At 38.1% G+C, this 21,035-nt stretch overlaps 2 protein-coding genes across 2 annotated transcripts in view; one reads left to right on the plus strand and one right to left on the minus strand.

Annotated features, from left to right (window-relative positions):
• Positions 1 to 21,035, plus strand: part of LOC113033269 (transmembrane protein 132C) — a 305,934-nt gene that overhangs the window by 50,706 nt on the left and 234,193 nt on the right. The window lies entirely within an intron of this gene.
• On the minus strand, positions 7,497 to 9,863 carry LOC145432346 (uncharacterized). Its single transcript, XM_080309110.1, has 2 exons — positions 8,241 to 9,863; positions 7,497 to 8,015 (listed from the first exon to the last, which is right to left on the minus strand). The coding sequence occupies exons 1-2, from the start codon at positions 9,636 to 9,638 to the stop codon at positions 7,497 to 7,499; spliced, it is 1,917 nt and encodes a 638-aa protein (XP_080165236.1). The 5' UTR covers positions 9,639 to 9,863.

Raw genomic sequence — 21,035 nt, forward strand, 5'->3', positions numbered from 1 at the left:
GTGTGATGGGAAAATGGGGCTCTGTAACATGTGGTTAATGTTGGTAAAGGCCTATTTTGAGAATGATAATCTTTTCCTGAACTTAATTAAGTAGTTTAAGGTAAGTAAGTCAAATCGTTTCAAATTTAACAACAGAAGGGGGGAAAAAAGAAAAAAAAACACTTAAGTATTATATGCAGATTGCTTGATAATAAAGCTACTTATAAACTGAAAATCAAACAAAACATGAAAATAATAGAACAGAAACCTAAAAAACTGCCACCAGGCTAGACACTGTGTGTCTTTATATCTTTGATGAGAAAGAAAGTCTGCTGACACTGACACAGGCCAACATAGAAGATCAATTTTATGTATCTCCCAATTTTATAACCTTATCATAAAAAAGATAACATGGCCTGCCATATTCAGAGAAAAGTAGTGTGGGAATAGTGTTGAAACTGTAGTGGTTAAACACTACTCCCACCTGTTACTGCTTTTAGTCACAGAGAGTGAGAGAGCTAATCACTACCCATGTGTCGCTAACTTGTCCCCCATTTCTCTGTCAGTTGCGATTGGTTGCAGGAGGTTGATGGCAGTTGCTGGGAAAATTATTGCCAAATCTTCAGTCACTTAGCCTCCAGACTGCTCACTGCCCCCCTGTCCACCACCTGTTGCTATAGAAAAATGTGTATTTCCCAGGCAGTTGTCAAAAACCTCATTGTGATTGTTTTGCTTGCTTATTGCTGTGGTCATAGTTTGAATGGAAGTGCTGGACTTGTCTAGCCAGCTACTCTCTGAGCTGCATCGAAACTGCAAAAACTGTGACACAAATGGAGACTACACCCTTTAAAGCATGTTGGCTTCAACGCTGAGCCACAACTTTAACTTTGAAGGTAAACCTTCTCCATTTCCAGTGTGTCTTGGACTTTATCAAACTCTACTACCAATCGGCAAGTAGTTAGCGAGTATTTGCAGACAAAAATAAAAAACTACAGGCAATCACAGTAATCTTCTAAACCAGGAGCAGCACTTTCTTTGCAACCAATTTGGAACCTCTTGGACCAGGGAATATGCATGCTTTCCTTTGTGTGTGTGTGCGTGTTGCACTAAAACGCAATCTAGCACAGTACCATCACTAACATAATTTTATATTACAGAATAGATAATTAAGAAACTTAAACAAAAGTTGTGTAATCAGAATAAAGCCAAGTCAAGTGAAGTAGCTTTCATTACTTAGCACTTAGATTCTTTTGGTCGTTTTTATGATTACTCACCATGTTAATTTACTCCTTACATACAATAATTTAATTTGCCTAATTCAGACAATGTTAAGTGTGGAGACCAATTTTGGGTAAAATCCATCCCTCCCTCCCCCCCTCCCCTTAATATGTATCCAGTTCCAGGTAGTGGGGGCCCGTAGCCTATCACAGCTGTCACAGGAGGAGAGGCGGCCAATTTACAATCACAAGTAACCTAAGCAAACCATGACTCTTATTTGTTGTAGTCAACCTTCATTTATATTAATATTTCAGCATACAGTATGTTGCATCATGCTGCAATGTCACATGGTCATACAGAAAATGCGATCAGGGGGTGAAAGGGAGAAAATCTGGTGGGATATGATTTTAATCCAGTGGGAATACAGAAGCTACTTCAGCTACAATCTTTAAGCACAGAAGTCTAATTTTAACAGTATTCAAAACTGCTACACCCACTACGCATAGCCTCATCCAGAAGATAGGTTGTTTGGAAAGCTCAGGTTGTGCTCTTTTGAACTGCTACAAAAATGGATGTGGTTACTAGTGAATATTCTAAAGTACATCCTGAAATTATAATTACTTATCTCTCCTCCATGTCCTTTCCTTCCCTGGCTGAATAAGTGGCTGAGCTCTTACATTAAAGCGTGCAGTGAGAGGATTCATTTCGCAAACAAAAAACCTCGTGACCTTCTCTCCACCTCTCACCATGCCTTCCTCTATCACTGCACCATTCAGACTCTCATCCCTCCTTCCCCTCTTCTACTCTCATCTGGCTCATATTCTGTCTATTTGTCACACTCTCTTCCTTTTTTCGTGCTCTTGGATAATGTCACTTAAGCGGCCATGAATCAGTTATCTCTGTTTTATTCAACTGTGAGTGACCGCTCATTTTGCTGAATGTGATTGTGTATGCAGTACATGTGTTTTTATGTATGTTAACATATTGCACACGTTGAATGAACTTCTAATTTGAGCAAAGAAACTGACAGACTGCTTTCTAAAGGAAAGGGTGAAGCTAAAAGTAGATATATATGCTGCATCATTTTGTTTTTAATGCCACAGAAATTATTTTAGCAGAATGTGTTTAGCTCAACAGGACAAAAATTATCCAAGAGAACTTGTGTTTGGATTGTAAATGATAGGCACACAGCGACTTAGAGATAATTTCAAGAATACTCAGAAATCATAATAAACATAATCCTGCCAGTCCGTTCAGCAATGGAAACACTTAGCATGAAGCTCCCAGTGCACAGTTTTTGTGCAGATGTTAATGCTTGAGAGGGTTTGGAACTGTGCAGTTACTGAGACAGTAGAGCACTGGGAACTTACACACTATGAGCTGCAGCATTTTCTGTAAATGTAAATACTTTGTCACTGTCCGTCTAATGCTTTAACTTTGCAATAATACCATTTACTACCTGACTTGTTGCAACGATAGCATCCTGTTACACTACCCCGCTCCAGCCCCTGAGAGCCATTCTGTCACAAATGTTTGTAAAAGCAGACTGCATGACTAGGTTCTTCATTTTCAGCTGAGGCAATGGGACTGAAAAGACCTGAATTTAAAGATTAAGACGTGTGGTGCAATACTTTTATCCATACTGTGTAAGCACATTTAATATGTAACAATAAATAAAGGGTCCAAAACAGTGAGAGAAAATGGAAAGAGAAATAGGCAAATATTGAGACAGAATAAGGGGGAAAAACATTTTTTTTTTTTTAGAGAACATAGAGATGAGAAGGATGGCCACTTGTGAAAGATAAGAACTGACAAAGATTCATTGTTAAACAGTGGCATAAAATGAAAGGAACAGAGAGTGAGACCTTAAAATTAATATTTATTTTATAAGGACAAAAAACAAGGGGGAGACAGGAGGTGCAGAAGGGGCTCCATGAACGATGTGACACACAGAAATTGGAATGGATCCAATTATATGGGATTGAGTGCGGATTTATTAAATCAAGCAATTGATTTAGATAAGTGTTGAAGAGGTGGTTTTCACACAGGAGGGGGATGGTAACTGGGAGTCAATACAGAGAGTGAAACCTGTGAAAGGGGAAAAGGAGAGGAATAAGAGTGAATACCATAAGAGGAGCTAAAGCGTCTCTTTCTGCTTTAGGTTAAGGAGAGAGTGCTCACATGCCTGGACATCACACAGACAGCACGAGGGAACTAGCAGGTTGACAAAAAAAGAGCTTAATTAAATCACAACTTTATTAAAGATTCTCACATGCACCATCTTGCTGCCCATGCTATTGCATAAGTTGCATAAGTTCTGTATTTTAGACGAGTCAATTATATGTAATTTCCTTAAAAAAAGACAACATAGGATAAAAACCCTACAAGGATATGCCAGCATGAGGAAATAAAGAGAACTGGTAAATTAATCTGTGAAACTAACATAAATGACAGATGGGAAGCAGAAATGAAGCAGCATCATTTACAAAGATAATAGATGTGTTGCTGGTATGATTTGATTATGTAATCCTATTGCACTACACTTAAATTTGCATAAAAGCAATTCAAGAAAACACGGCACTGATTCACTCTTTCTCTATTGCCAGCTGTTCAAAATGTTGCTAAAAATTTTCCACAATCTTGGATGGCAACATGACAAAACTCAGCAAGGAGGTGAGAGCCAGAAAGGGAATGAGAAGCAGTAACCGAGAAGTGAAGTGGGAGGTAATTCTGTATAAATTTACTCTTGTGGAAAAAAGAGAGCTCCTTCAAGAAAAAAGAGAGGGAATAGAGAAACTGATTAAACCCATTTAGAGCTAACGACAGCATGACAAAGAATCTGTCTGAGATATGCAAGAATCTGACATGAGAAACTAGTGACAGCAAGATCATTTATACTGATTTGTGGAGAGAAAAGTTGGGAAAAGGAATAATATGGAATGAATAAAAGTGATGATTTCTTCAGAAAAACCTAGGTCGAATCGACTTGTTGGCCTTCTTAACTGCTTGTTCCTATACAACATTTCTATTATCAAAAAAAGTCCTGAATGTTTGCTGTCAGTTTTAACTTAAACCACTATTACTTTGCATGCACAGTGTGGACTGTCTGCTCTTGAGTGTTACTATTACAATGTAAAGTTCAAGAAGCAACAAAAAGAGTATTGTAAGTCTCCCCAGCTTTGCAAGTAACAAAAAAAGTGTAGGATCACGCTGAAGAGTGAACACACATTCTTAAAAACCCAGGGATGTGTTCTTGCCACTTCTCTCCCAAAGCATTTGTTGCCTTTATTCAAATACAGATCACAGCTTACGGGTGCCACAAATTATAAGATAAACCTATATATACCTGTAAATACTAAAATCAAATGGTGTACATATGTTTTTCACAAGAAATCACAATAACCTTAGCTAGTGAGTGAAATATGCTCTAAAACTATTATCAAAGACAGAGCAGACTGGATGCTCCCCTGTTAGGAAGTGAACTACCTGCTGCCCCATGGTGGAACCTGATAATCCACAACTTCATCCAGTCAGTTTTAAGTCTACTATTTTGTCCTCACTGCTTACACTTGGGCTCAGATTGAAAAGGCTGAGCTGGAGAAGGGTCTCAAGATTGGGACCAAGACTGCTAGATAGCATCGTGGCATATACAAGTGCAGTTTACAAGTGAGATGGTGTTAGCGCTTTCTATCACAGCTTAGGAATAATGTGGTAATAGTTGGGTAATGAGGTGGAAACAATATGGATGTAACAAGTTATCGACAACGATTAAAGCTGAGTAATATTACACTGAAATTTGTGTAGCTGAGTAATGACGATCTAGGAACTATTTGTAATAACAACTGTATGCACATGAGGCATAACCTATTAGCAATAATGTTAGCAATATATAAAATAGTAAAAATGTTTATAAACAGATGTTAAAGACATAGTAACCTGTTGATAATAAGGTGATACTGGTTAATGCTTAAGCATATTAAAATTAAATATAAAATTTTATTGGTGACTTACAAAGCGCTGAATGGACAGGTTCCAGAGTATCTGTCTGACTTATAGCAGCCTCATAGGCTCCCTAGCGCTATTAGATCAGGTGACCTTTTGCTCTTGGCTACACCAAAGTCAAGGCTGGTTCATAGAGGTGACCGGTCGCAGCGCCTAAATTGTGGAATGATTTGCCTCTCTACATTAGAAAGGCCCCTACCATCAATCTTCAATACATTTTTACTCATTGTCTTTCAACACAGCACGAGAGTTATTTATCTATTTACTTATTTATCTGTTACTTGGTATTAGGGCTGCCACAAACGATTATTTTGATAGTCGACTAGTCACCGACTATAAAACGTACAGCTTACTGCACCAGCATAACTATCATTAGCTTACAGCTTTAAGTGTTTAAGGTATGTGCTAACTAAAAATAAAGACAAGACGATAGTTTATTAAATTTTAATGAAATTTGCAGATTATTTCGGTGGAGTTTAATAAACTCCTTGCTATCTAAAATATAACAGGACACCGGAGTATATTCTCGAGCATCTCACACTTCTGATAATCAGTTGTCTGCTTGATGTTTATTCAGCTGTATAAAAACTACAACTTTAATCTCAGCCAAACTGATTTACGCAGGAACAAATAAAATACTAAAAAAAAGCCAAACAATAAAATTTTTAAATTATCTAAGTGACTTATATATGTTTAACCTGAATAGCGAAAGACGGCGGTGGGTTTGAAAACGATTTGCCAGGAGTCCGGTGTTCTTGGGCTCTAGTGAGCCTTGCCCCCGGCTAGCTATCGAGCTAGTGGGTAACAAACGTCTCCGAAAACATCAGAGCACTTTTGAAAATATGTAGTGTCTTGATAAACTGAGCAGATATTTGAGGTTTACACATCTAGTTTACACAGAAAATATGCTAAACGTTTATTTTGTGACCCAGTAAGAATAATAAAAGTAATATTAAAACTAACTAGCAGACAGAGCTACTTCTTCTTCTTCGGGGTTTAACAGCAGCTGGCATCCTTGTACATGCAGTGCTGCCATCTTCTGTTTCAGTCCGTTATTACACTCTTAAATACTACTACTTATTCCTGTGTCTTTTGGGATCTGACAAAGCTTCAAACGACGCGTCGACTATTAAATCAATCGTTGACAATTTTGATAGTCGACGTAATCGTGACTAGTCGACTAATCGTGGCAGCCCTACTTGGTATTTGTTATTTGATAATGATGCTATTTCTGTTACATTAATTTTATTGTGTAATTTTATCTTGTACAGCACTTTGGCCAGCACTTTTGTTGTATATAAATGTGCTATATAAATAAATAAACGATATTAGGATCATGTTACCATACTATAATGTGGGACTTATTCTTATGTACCCATCATTCTGCTTTGTAAATATTACGTACTGTGACCTGTGACCTGTGTGGACGTATTATTATTACTCCACTATTACCACTGAATTGCCAAGCTTCAACATAAAGAGCAAAACTTTATTTTCTTTCATTTTACAGAAAAACTCCCATCTATGACATACAGTCATATCACATTTAACCATACAAGTGTTCAAAGTTGTAGTACCTTCTAACAAGTAATCGGAATGAATGTAATGTTACTAGAGTGTATTAACACCAGTGTTGCCACAGTTACTTTGAAAAAGTAATATATTACGGACTACTGATTACTCCTTCCAAAAGTAACTTAGTTACTTTACTGATTACTTTATTTTTAAAGTAACTAAGTTAGATTACTAGTTACTTTATTAGTTACTTTCAGAAGCTGCCAATAACACTCCCCACTGCCTCAACATAAAAACATCAACCGATTTTGCCAATACTCACTTTATTGGAAGTGTATTTTAACAGTAATGTCAACAATATATCTCCTGACATTTGAAGTTGAACTTAAAACTTTTTTCCTGACAGAAATACTTGTTTGTATGAAAATAAAGACAGTCTTGTTACTTCACTTAACATAAATACTTTTTATAAAAAAACAAACAAACAAACAAACAAAGAGTCTTTCTTGACTTCCCTTAAGATACTTTTTATACCATCCACATGTAAGCACTATTGTCCGCTTTTGTAACTTTGGACTAATCTTATGAAAAAAAAAAAAGAGACTGCAGGTCCAACTTAAATTGCCTTACTTCCTTGCAGGTAATTGTTTTAAGTTAATCAACTTGAAAACTTTAATAAGTTTATTAAGTGACTTTGATAAACTTAATTCAATTACTTGTAAATAGTTATTTAAATTGGATTCCCCATTCTCTGTTTTTTCAGTATATGTTGTCATCGCATGTTATGGGGGAAACAGTAGAGTGGAGCGAGTAAACCAGTGGTTGTACCTCATTAACAGAAGCTTCTCAAACCTTTTGTCAGAAAGTCGATTTCTTTTAGGCGTGAGCACCAAACCTCCCAGACTAAAAAGTCGCTCCACAGGAGCACTTGATGGGGTTGGAGTGTTATACTTTAAAAAAATTGTCTTTATGCTTGAAAATTTATGCAGAATCTGAAGGTCGTAGCCTGACATCAGGTAGTCCATGACTTCTTTTTCTGCAGAATAGGTCTCCTCCTCTGGCTCTGCCTCAAAAGTGAAAAAGTCCATCTCACCTTGGCTGCTAGATGTAGTAACACTGGGCACACTGGCAGGGTTTTTTACCAGAGGAGCAGTGGTGCAACACTCTGCTGTCAGAAGCTGTTTTACTCGCTCCCTCCTTCCTGCATCTCTCAGCCATCGGAGTTTGAATTTTGGACAACTGGCAGCTGCAAGAAGGGCATCTTTGTCATCCAGCACACCGGCGAAACGAGTCTGAATAGCCTAAAAAACATAATTGATATTTTTATGCCTACAATTTATTATGTTATTGAATTATTTGCAAACCATGCCTAATATGAGATCAGTATTATGGATTTATTTTGTTTTAGGTTACTTGTAAACATTTTAATTGTTTTAATCTTATTTTTCAATGATAATTAATATTCTGTTCCATGTTTGTGAATTGTATGAAGCAAAAACTCTGACTAATTTCAAGATAGAGCGTACCTGTACAATGGCATCTGGAAGGCCTGCAGTCATCCTGGAGAGGTCATCTTTCACAGCCTGGGTCTTCTGCATCAGAACTTCAAGTGTTGGTAGTAAAGTTCCATATGGACAGTCGCCTTGTAAAATGTCCAGTGCTGCAGTCAGAGGTTTCATGGCCATGCAGTACTCATGCAGGAACTGGTATTCTTGATCTTTGAAGCACTTCAGTCCTAGCTTTGTGCACAGAGTATTCAGCTCACCCATGGGGATTTCTGCAATTCTCTTTACAGCATCAAAAAAGGAATTCCACCTTGTGGCTGTTGGTATTAGGAGCTTTCTTTTGCTGATTTCTTCCACTGTTTCTGATGCAAGTGTAGATCTACTCGATTTGGTCCAAAGAGCTGTGCATTTTGCTGTGCTGCTCCTATACACAGCCCTGCTCTCTGCATTGGTTGTTAAATGTTTCTCCACATCACGTGTGCAAATTATGTTGATGGTGTGCGAAGCACACCTGCGGTGCGGGGGAAGAGACAGCTGACCATCACTTTCATTCTCAGCTGAGAGGATTTCTGACAGATCAGAAAAAGTGACATCATCGTCTTTGGGGCTGGACTCTTCCTCCTCCGTCTCATCATCGGACTCCGTGACAGGATGATAAACTTGAAACGCCTTAACAAAGTTGGATCCATTATCAGTAACTGTTGCAACTACTTTGTTGAGTAATCCATAAGAGGAGTGGATGTTTTCGATTTCTGTACCAATGACATCATACGTGTGTCTACCACGAATTCGCCTACATGCTAATGCAACCTTGTGACGCTCTAATGTGGTTCTACTGATCCAGTGGAGCATTACTCCCATATAGCTTCTGTTGTTAGCAGTCCAAATATCCGCGGTAGTTGAAACAAAGTCAATCTCATTCAGTGTGGCCTTCAAATTTCTCTCCATTTCTGTAAACTCCTTCTCCAAGTAAGAAGTAAAAGTCGTTCGGTGAGGCAGCTCGGCATTAACAGAAGTAGGGATCTTTTTTATTATGGCACGAAACGAGGGCGAGTCAACAGTGTTTATAGGTAGCATTTCTTCTACAATATACTGCGCGACCAACTTCTTCAATTCTTCATCACTTACTGGTTTTGCACCAAAGTCCAACTTTTGTTGTTTGGGGGGTGTAGGACCTTCTGCGGAAGTCACGGCTCTCTGCTTCGGACCACTTGGTGGGACTCTCTCTGTGAGTTTGACTGTGCTGAGCTGCGACTCCAAATGTTTCTTTAAGTTTGACGTAGTGTTTTTGAAGGTAGATAACACTTTTTCGCCAACACAGAGTGTACAACGAACCTTAATATTTAAATCTTTAGTTGACAGAAACTCAAAATAGTGACCATATTTCCAGCTAAAGAACGAACATCTCTCTCCCTCCATTGTTGTTTACACTTTTTTACGTCGCTGGCTGCTTGTGAGCGGGAAACTTGACCTGTTGCTTATGTGACGTTTCACGACACGTATGCGTTTGTCATCCGCTGAGACGAAAAGAAGAAACCAAATCTTTTTGCTTAAAAAAATAGTAACGCACAGTGGTTTGGACAAGTAACTTTAATCTGACTACTGTTATGGAAATAGTAACGCGTTAGATTAGTCGTTACTGAAAAAGTGGTCATATTCGGAGTAACGCGTTACTAAGCAACGCGTTACCGGCATCACTGATTAACACAAACCTAAAATTTCTACATTACATAGTTTAGCATTTATATTTCTCTTTGCTCTGCTATTAAGCATTCATGAGGCTGCTTGAAGCTTGCGTGTCACATTGAGTATTTCCATATCTTGCAAACGGGGACAGTTGCTTGTCAGATTATGTCATACACTGATTGATGTATGAATGTGTTTGCTGCTGATTCTCCACTTTTAGATGAGCAAGAGGTCTTTACGGTTCATGGAACGAACTATTATCACTGAACCTGTGTAAATTCAATTGCACAATGACTTTACTTGATATTTCAAAGGTTAGATATACAGCATTTATGTGGCCAGTATAAATCAGAACATCATTTATGTAAATAGAGATTGTTGAATACTTAATGGTATTCATTCCTAATGGTTTAGAGCAGAGGTCCCCAACCTTTTTTGCGCCACGGACCGGTTTATGCCCGACAATATTTTCACGGACCAGCCTTTAAGGTGTCGTGGATAAATACAACAAAATAAAACTAGTATCGGTACCGAAAAAAAGAAGATTTATTCATAACACACGTGAAAAGACTCAGGAAAACTGAGTTAACGGGGTTGGGGACCGCTGGTTTAGAGGAACGGGCAAACTGCCCAAAGCCGCACAAACGCAACTCCTGCCCTTAAAGCTGACACAGATCACTGGTAGAAAGAAAAATTGTTTTTTTTTCATTTTGTAAGAGTATGATTAAGGCGTGGTTAGGCTTACAGAAGAATCATTGTTCATTTTACTTTACTTTTTTGCCACTATTGAAGTAAGGGGGAACTTTGTCAATACTGATGCAGCAATAAAGATATGTTAACGTTTTTAAGAACAGTCTTACTCATGCTGTTTAAAAAAAGGTTTTGACTTGTGGTGGGAAAAGAGACGTGCGGACTGGAAAAACTTTTCTTGCTAAAACAGTGTGATCAAAGGCTCCCCCATTCCACAGTTTTTTTTCATATCAGATCTTTGGAGCACATAGAGTTGAATGACCCTTTTGTTGTGGAATTATAACTCTTTCTTTTATTAGGCACAACAGTTTAAAAAAAAATTGTGTCAACACTGTTACATTTATTATTATCCTGCCGTGATGCCAGGAAGTCAGGACTCAAAACTCAGAGTAAGGAAAATTGCTCAGCAGTTAACAGAAAGTTTATTTAACAATGTGACAGTCAGAAAAAAAAAGCAAGGAAACTCAGGGTCTGGTTAGGGTTTCTGGAAAGAAGGAGAAAGGAAAGTTAATAGGGGGGTTCCAAGCTGTAGGTAAAGATGGAGGATGATACAGTTACTTTTTTCAGTGCCGGCGGGGAGGGGGGCATTTACCTGTTCTCATTCCAGAGAACAGATACATGGCAATGGTGGAGAGTGGGCAGGCAAGATGTGATTTACAGGATCCAAAATAGGGCTGAAGCGCTTTGCAGGCAGTGCAGACGCTCAACGGAGAAGACAAACTGGAGGCGTGGAACTGAGCTGGAAGCAGGTGAGATGAACCGGAGAAGAAAAGGAATTATTCACAGAAGAGGAACCAGGAACAGCCAGCTCGACAAGGCAATGCAGGCCAGGTGTGAGGGGAAGTGATCAAGCCTGATGTCCACCCAAAAAGGTGGACCCACTGTTGCCAACTTAAGGGAAAAAAATATGCTTGCCGTGACATATCCTGTAGATCACGCAGGGTTAATAATGACTCACCATGGTGACTGCTTTTAGTTGACATGGTTGCATTTGAAAAACAGTATTTTAGGTTAGGATATTGTGGCGTGGGTGTGGTCCTTGGCCAGCTGCAGAGGAGGCGTGACGCAGTGAGCTCCCGGGGCGGCGCAGGGGCGGGGTGAACAGGTGTGCTGGGATCTGACAGTGATTGTGTCTCTTTATGTGTTGGCAGTGACAGACGGAGAAGGAACGTGACAGCAGAGAAAGAGAGCGCGGAGTATATGTGTCCACTACAACCCGAGCTTAATAAAAAGTTCTGCACTGTCAAAAGTCGCTCCGGCTGGTATTTCTTGGGTCCACCGTTACAGATATATTGTATAATTTGTCCCTACATATATTTTTCTACAAATCACTCTGTTGTATATTTCTTCTGATTTACTACAGGCCCATGCTGCCTTACGTCTGATTGACAGGCTATAGGCTGGAGACGAGTGTTGCATCTAATCGCTGTAGATGACTACAGGCTCTTGATGGATGTCACTCTGAATTATTGCACCCAAAGTGATGTAGCAGCGCCAAGATATAGTAGAGAGGCAGGATAGTGAAAGCACTGATACAAATGCTTCAGTAACAAGAGACTGTTTGCGTTTGATTTAAGAGTGGTGTCTGTGACCAATCAGCAGCATGATTTAACCAAATGATTCTCAACACTTGCCTCCTCCTTACAGTGTGATACAGTATATGGGCCACTGTTGGCAGTTTATCTGGTAGCATTGCGTTAATCAGCTTATTTGCTGCTATCCAAAAGGGAGACAGCGGGCCTTTTGTCCAATAACAGTGCTGGGAAATCACAGCAGTACGCACCAGATTCCTCATTCTCTCTTTTTTTCCATCTCACTCTTTGCTTCTCTCTCAAGTTCTCCCAGCTCAACAAGAGAGAAGCAGCTCTTTTGCTACTTTTCTGCAGCGAGAAAGCTGCTGCTGAAAAGTAGATTTCCAACCTCAGCTGAAAAGTGGATTTTGGAAGACCAATTGTGAAGAAATACGATGGATGGGCAAAAAAAAGGAGGAAGGATAGCGGGATAATGATGAAAGCTAAAGTGTTAGAGTTAAGAGATGGAATGTTAAAAGTCTGGATAAAAGTGTAAAGAGAGGGTAAGTCGTCATTATGCATGTGTGTGAAGATGGTGGGTAAGTCTACTTCTATGTGATTCAGCTGGCTCATTAGTCTAGACATAGGCACAATATTACATATATGTGTGTGTGTGTGTGAGTGTGAGAGAGAGAGAGATAGAAGAGGTGCACATGTAGAGAAATGAGATGAAAAGCTTTTACAAGCCATATTAGCAAGTGCCTTGAAAGCCAAGTGGCAGCTTTTGTACTCCTTTTTGAGCATATGCACGCTTACACACACACACACACACACACACACACACACACTCTCATACACATTAACCACGTTAGTCAGCTTTAATCACACAGCATGATAGGGATTGCGTGAATGTCTGCGTGCTTCCGCTAGGCCTCTTAATGTTGATAATAATGGACTCCTTTGCAGTAATAGATCTGTCATTCAACACAATTAAAGAACCACACACACTTCTGTTTGCCACTTCCCATATTGCACTGGGACATGAACACTCACTGGAAAGCCAACACCATTGTGTCTTTATCAAGTCATCACATTTCCAATCTGAAGTATTTGTTTGCAGCACTGTCACATTTAGTTTAATTGGTATAGTCAAATTACACACCCTGACACTTGCACATGCACATTTCTCTTGGAATTGTGCAAATGTAATGCTTGTATTAAGGATTAGGTCACAAGCTGTCACATTTTCTCCCGAGTTATAATTAAGGGTTATGTAATACAATGCTGTCAGACACACTATTAGGCTCACAAACTCAAAGAGGCATGCGCATATAGGTAACCATACACTTTGATGCATATGCATATATACTCCACAGAGCTGAAAGTAGACGTTCATGCAAAAACACATGCACAAGTTGTTGAATAGAGAGCGGATGTAACGCATGCTGCCTCTGGACAAGAGAAGATTGTGAATTATTGAGACGATGCCCTGAAACAAGTGATCACACAGTGCCTTGCACACAAACACTAATTAAAAGGGGGAAAAAAACCACACATGTATTGTTACATGTACATCTTGTCCTTTAGTAAAACAAGCCCTCCGGTAACAGAGAAAACAAGCATGGGTTAACAGCTCAACAGTTGTCAGCTGTGCTAAAAGAGCTGCAGCAGGTTTTTCTTTTTTTTAATTATCCATTTGAATTTTAACACAATAAACTTGCATTACTTAACACTAATGTGTGAGTAGAGCACAAAAGTGATGGTGGCTGAAAATGGGAATGTGTGTGCCTATTGTACGTATTGCACTAAAATTTAAAAAGGCATCGGTAATTGTATTAATCTTCTTTATCTTTATATGTGTTTATAGCATTTCTGAATAGTTAAATGTTATGCTAAATATATAAACCAATGTGCTTTTCTTTCAAAAACAAGGACATCACAAGTGACAAAGCTGCCATCATAAAACCGTTTTCAATTCCACTGTGTAAAAAGAGTTAAAGATGGATAGAAAGGTGGAGGCGCACATAGAGAAATAGATAACATCCTTTTCAGCCATAGGACGAAAAAGACCCAAATGGTTTGTCGGAGAACAAGAGTGAAATAGTGTAGGGGAAAAAAGATAGATGTATGAATAAATGGGATTTCAGTCCAAGCCATGGGAATATCGGGGAAGAGGGAAAAATGATGAAATGAGACAGACATGGAAATAGAAGCAGACATGGATAGATGATAATGGCTTTTCCCCCTCAAAACTATAGCAATGAAAGAGAGAGGGAGATGAAAATGGATAGATAAATGATAATGTGACTTCTGTCTACTTTTAAGCCCTGGAACTAAGCTTCATGTTTGCTGTGTAATGACTGACTGAAAGCTGCTTAAAGTATGCTAAGCCTAAAGCTACATCAGCTATTTACATTAACCCTGCCCATTAATGTGTCATTGTAAGTTAATAAGTAGTCTTACAGTACAGTAATTTAAATAATATCTGATTAAATAAACTCTTTAGTAGAGTTAAAACTGCAAATGCTAACATGAAATAATATCTAGTATGTGTAACTCAAACCTGTATAAGCCCAAAAGCTTGAAAAATTGTTTCCTTTGGTCAAGTTTTGGAGCTGAAATCGCATCCCTTCCACTGACCTTTTCTTCTAAGCTGTGAAGTAAAACCTTTTTTGTGATTGTCAGTGACCTTCCAGCTCCAACTGCCTTCCTCACCATATGTTCTGAGAGAGACAGCAGAGTATTTAATAAATGCAGGAAATCCCACATTCAAAATAGATATATCTGTGTATTAAGAATGCATGGTCCTATACTCATAAATGTTCAAGTTACATGCCTGCATGCCCTGTATTATTGAGGTTGATAGATATGTGATGCGTGTGAGGTGTGGTGTGTTGAAATTAGAAGTTAGAGGACAGCGAATTTAAGACTTTCAGAATCCAGAATAACGCTGATCCAGATATGGAAAGAAAGTAGTTGGAGAGATTTTTCAGACCTTTGTTGTACAGCCAGTTTTGCAGCTTTCCAAAATGACACTAAAACACTAATGAAAAGCTTTCTACATTTAAATTTCTTTGAAACATAAAAGTCTTCATATCCAAACAACATGACTCCAAAATACACATATATGACATACAAGTGATTTTACGTATGCAATTTTTATACTTCTATAGCAGGAAAACAGAAATAAAGGATAGAATCAGTTCTACACCCAGTACATTCTGGTGGAAGAGTTTTAACACTTAACTTTTATCTCTTAAATCAGTTAGTTTTCAGTTCAAATGGAGGACAAGACAGCTATCCCTGCCTCTCTCTTAGTCTCACTACAAAAGAGAAATAAATTGCTTTTGAATCATTTAACAGAACCAATGGCTAACCTTAATTTTCTCTCTCAGATCCTTAGTGTTAATAATTTAAGTCTGTGTGTGTGGGTTGGGAGGATATAGCCTAGTATATCTTTGTCTCTCTGTCTCGTTTCATCTCTCATATCTACAGTAACAAGTCATAAAGTTGATTTTTAAGTCGACAAATACTCACATGCTTTCCAATAAATTCTATTAATATTTGCAGATATTCATAGATTACTAATAAAACCCTTCCTGAGCAAACATTTCTCTATGAGCCAAAAGACAAACTTGTTTCATGTCGTGTCTGTTTTCGCAGTTCACATCATTAAAAGGATTTAAAGGCATTTCTGCCTGACGACAGATTAAACATTTTAGATGCAGCTAAACCTGCCTCATCATTTCTTGCTCCAGCCCGATGATGATCACACACATATGAGAGAAGTATTGATCGCCCCATCTAACACTTAGTAAGAAAATGGCTTTGTAAGATGCAGTAATCCATACAATTTTATTACCTTTAAATATTTACCAAATTGTACAATATAGATCTGTATTCATAATACTTTTGATCATCCAGAAAAACAATTTACTGACACTCTCGAGAGGCCTGTGAAGTTTTGAATAAACAAGAAGAAACCCGAATAGGTCAATGCCCTAATTGTTTTTAAACAAGAGGAATGATATTTGAGCTAAAGGTTTACCACTTCATACACACACTCTTAAACAAGCACAGCCTTTTATGCGGCTTGACCGATCTCCGATTACCTTAATTAATGTTAGCTAGTTTCCTGTTTCTCACTCCACCGGGCTCAGAGCCAATCAGAAATCATGTTTCTTCCAAGTATATCTGATGACTTGACAACACAATAACGCTGCATTTGTGCTGTGTGTGCATTTTTCTGTTAGCGCGTGCATACTATGTGTGATTTTGCGCGTAGGTGGGAGCGTTTTTGTGTTGTTGTGACAGTATCTAACTGAGTATTTGTCCTTTGTGCCAGCACGCAAGGATGTGTCATGTGCATGTGTTTGTGTGTCTCCTTCCTTTTGTATGTGCGTGAGCATACATAAAACGAAGGGTAGGATTACCAGCTTGTTGTTGCAAGATAGGATAGGATTACATGAGAAAGAAACAGGGGAAGGAGGAGAGTGAAGGCAGGAGGTGTGACAGGAGCTGAGATAGAGAAAGAATGAGATAGCTGGTGTGATAGTTAGTGGGATGAAGTTGAGTTTAAAAAGAGGTTGGGAGGCACTTTAAAATAAGAAAAAAGAAAACAGTGAATCGAAGGGAATGTGACTTGAGCAAGGGAATAAATGTATATACAGCATGTGGCCAAGTTTTGAGGATGTGGTTTAGCTCTGCTAATACAGACTCAAGCAATAAAAGACAAAAGGAGCTTCTGTAGATAAAGGCTATAAAGGCTGGGGAAGTGATTATCTTGTTTTTCGGGTTGATATGATCTGAGTGCGTAGCTTTTTCTTAGCTCCAGTTTAATGAACTCCAAGTAACAAACACTGAATATTGGCTTTGGATTATCAGTGAATACAGAAGGTATAGGCTTTACTTTACAAGGCATGCTGAGACTCACTTTAATTAGAATGACAACCAAATAGTGGGTATAATATTACTTCCTTCTAGTCCATCATGAAATAAAACAGCAATAGTAAAGGAAACGGTTTCACACAAACCCAAACTTCCGCAAAACAGTGTGCACACATTAAATAACTGAATCATGATTTGCTTAAATCATTCAGTGTTTTCCAAAGTCAGCTGCATTGTTACTTGTTTCTTTTAACTCTTACATACTTTTCATATTTTATTCCTTCACAGTGTTGTTACCCCAGGCCCAGATTTCCCTCATAATAAGTGTTTGTGTTGAATTTAGAACTAAATGTCTATTTAGACATTATTAAGGAAACATTAATTAATCCTTAATTAATTCACCAATTTTAAAATATCTAGATTTTTCTGTTTTTTGGGTCACTTTTGGAAAAGTAACCAATTTTAAGACAAAAAGAATGACATTTAGGATATTGTACTGCTGTCAAATGTTTAAAAAAGGTCATATTTGACCTCAACAGTATTTAAGGATTAAGAGCATATTGGTAAAAAGTAGATGCCCATTTAGAAAACCTAAATGAAATCATAGTTTTACGATGTCATAGTTCAAAACCTAAGCTTTTTGCCAAATTTTAAACAACATACTTTACTTATACACTGTTGCCTATGAGATGTTTAACCAAATAATAATATGAGTCAAACAAAAAGCTAGTAATACACTGACTTATATTCAAAATATTGGACAAAAAGAGCAGTTATTGTGTGTTGACAGTTGTCTGTCTGGCTGCCTCAAAGGTTGATCTTGTTGTATAGGTCTATTAAATTAGGCTTGATTCCAAAGAGAAACATGGATAACAAAATTAATGTCGACATATCGATCATTGCTTGGATCTTTTCTTTGTAATGCCAGAACATTTCTTGGCTGTATGCAATATTTCCTTTCCTTTCCTTTCCTTTCCTTTCCACACTGAAGAACTTCAGCTTCATACGTTGCCCATCCCCCACACATAAAATTTGGCATCTCGAAATACAAACTTTTTACTCACGCTCTCTGTTCAAGAATAAATATTGTTGTGAAGAATTACAGAGTATGGCATTATTAAAATAAGGGTGAAAAAGCCTTTGGGTTATTAATGTTTGTTTATATTTGGGTGCACACGGGTTTCTGTTGGAGTGAAATGAATGCAGAGTGAAGCAATAAAGGTAGAGACGGCTGGTTTCCTGAGCCTTTATGCTAATCAGTCACTTATACATTCATTCCACTGCCACTGTCTGCTCAGTGTCACATCCCAACTCACACACAATCAGACATAAATGCACATAAACACGTGGACTACCTTCATCAGCCTCTCACTTTGTTTCAGTTGTTTGTTCTTTATTCAGTTTATTTTTTTATGTTAGTACATTAAAAATAATAATATATACACAAAAAAATTATATAAATAAATACATCTTAACATAGTGATATTTGTTCGTACAAATGGGAGAAATGCTGTGAGGTTTCAAGTTAGTTTCCACGTCTACAATAACTGGACTGAAACGATCAACGCGAGAGAAGCGTTAACAACTAGCCTGACACACTAACATGCACTGAGCTTCACTTAATAATCAAACAGCTGTTACTTGTAAGTGACATCATCACACCTGCAGGTGAGACACTGTAGTGACAAGTGAGACCGATCACTGCCTTCGTCACATACAGGAAAAGGTGAGACGTTAGAAAGAGCAACGTGTGATTGAAAAGAGTGCTTTAGGTGTGCATATGTGCCTGTGAGCTTTTTTTGTTGTTGCCATATTTACACATTTATCTGTGACTATGTGTCTGTCTTTAAAAGAACAAAACCGTAATCTAAATCTAAGGATCTAAAAAAATACGCTCCAAAGATAAAGATGTCAGATAATTATATACTTTTGGTCCACAGTACTTATCAAACCTAAATTAAAGATGAGGGCAATAAACACTAGCAATGGCTACAATGAGTAGGGGAACATATCAATAAAACGAAACAAAAAAATGTGTTTACAAAGAGTAGTAAACATAAGGCTCATTTATGAAGCCAAAAAGCTCCTGCATTAGTTTTTCTTTGTTATGTCTCGTGATGGAAATTCTATGAAGGTCCAGGTAGTGTCTGGCCATAGTTTATTCCTAGAGACTACCTGGATTGGTAAGGTGCAAGTGCATATTTAAAGTGTATGTATACACATATATAGACTTTATTTACTTGGGGTGTGGCACATGGTCATGAGCTTCTGTCTAATTTGAACCATTTGGGTTTTTTAACTTCTAGAAGATGTGTTGTGTCATAACAGCTACTCTCTCACTGACAAGGACATTTCTAGCCATTTCAATACACATGCAAAGTCCAAAGATCAGCGACCCAAAGATTACCAGTTAGTTGACCTGCACCTTACTCAAATACACGTAGCACAGTAAACACACACTTGCAAACAATGCGGCAAGCGTTAGTGTGCTCGTTTTGTTTGTTTGTTTTTCCTGCAAATGCATTAATATGAATGTGTGTGTGTGCTGACTACAGTAAAGTGCAAGTGGCACCCCATCCTTCACTCTGACCCCCCCATCCACCCCCCAAGTACACACACATGAATACACTTCTGTGTAAGCACCGAGTGTCCCTGTAATGAAGTTTAATGACTGTAATGCTGGGCCAAAAAAGAAGGGGAAGGGGTGGGAAAAGGTACAACAACATTACCTGTCTGAACGTCTGGAATGGTTGTGCATTCAGGAAATAATACAGTTTGCAAACTACAGCAGCTGATGCAACTATTTCAGCATACAGCAGCCACAAATTGCTGAAAAAAAGACCATCTAAGGGAACAGCTACTAAAAAAAACCAAAAACTTACAGCATTTTTCAAATAGTTTTAATTGATTTGATATATCATTGTGGAAGCATTGTGAAGCACCATTCCTTGGCACTTAAGAGAACTTAGCAATTCATTTTCTTGTGATTTTACATATTCAGTTGTTTTATTGAGTCTGATAATATGTAACTGTACTATCAATTTCTTAAATGAGCCAAAGAATCCTTCCTGGCTTAACGCTGCACAGTCAGCAAGTCCAAAGAGCAACAACAACAATATTTTATCAAGCTAAATTACCCAAAGGTGAGCTACACAGCGGGGAGTCTGATGTTAATGTGTATCTGCACAGTGGACACAGGAGAGAACAAGAAGTAGGTTAAAAACTCCCTTGCAGTAGCAAAGAGCCACAACTAACAGTGATGCTAATTAAATGAACGTCAGTTTGAAGGGTAATTATGTGGGTTATAATTGAAAACATCTCAGTGTAACTTGTGGGAGAGAGAGTCATTTTTTTTTATTATCACTTTTTTCAGCTAAATAAAGCCTTTAATCAAGTAAATTGATTCTAGCATGCTTTAGATGTACTGCCTATGCTAATACACTACTTCAAATGATACAGTAAGTGCTACTGACCAAAATATTGTGAGTGGAGAAGCAAAAAATGCATGAAAGTAGGGAAAGTGCTTTAGGGATAGACGGCAAACACTGCAACTATTTGACGTGTATCACCTGGTGACAGGCAACCGAGGTCATTATTAGTATGCCAAACCATGATGTCTTGAATTTATTCATAGGTATGACCTCTTTATGAATCTGTATGTATGAATAAGTGAATCCCTCAAAATGATTGAGGTGCGACAACAGGTAGCAATGATTTTGATGGATGCATTAGTCCGCTGAGACTGTTTACAAATTGTTCTCAAACTGGATGACCTCAAAAAATAAAAAATAATATCTCTTTTAGGTAGACTTTAAAAAGTTCAGTGATATATGTAAAATATAGTTTGGGAAAAGGTAAAATAAGTTCTCCTTGTTGAGGCTGAAGAAAAAAAAAATCATGCTTTCAGAGGTTTCCACTTTGATCAGTATGTGCCAGTGTGCTATAGCCCGAGGGACAGTGACAATGACAGAATGTCCCGCAT

This window comes from Astatotilapia calliptera, chromosome 12 (assembly GCF_964374335.1).
Source record: "Astatotilapia calliptera chromosome 12, fAstCal68.1, whole genome shotgun sequence".
In the NCBI taxonomy this organism is placed as follows: Eukaryota; Metazoa; Chordata; class Actinopteri; order Cichliformes; family Cichlidae; genus Astatotilapia; species Astatotilapia calliptera.

Excerpts from the sequence above, each read along its gene's own strand:
- LOC145432346 (XM_080309110.1), bottom strand. The coding sequence starts at position 9,638 with ATGGAGGGAGAGAGATGTTCGTTCTTTAGCTGGAAATATGGTCACTAT. Across the intron at positions 8,016-8,240 it reads TTCCAGATGCCATTGTACAG|GCTATTCAGACTCGTTTCGC; the intron begins GTACGCTCTATC and ends TATGTTTTTTAG.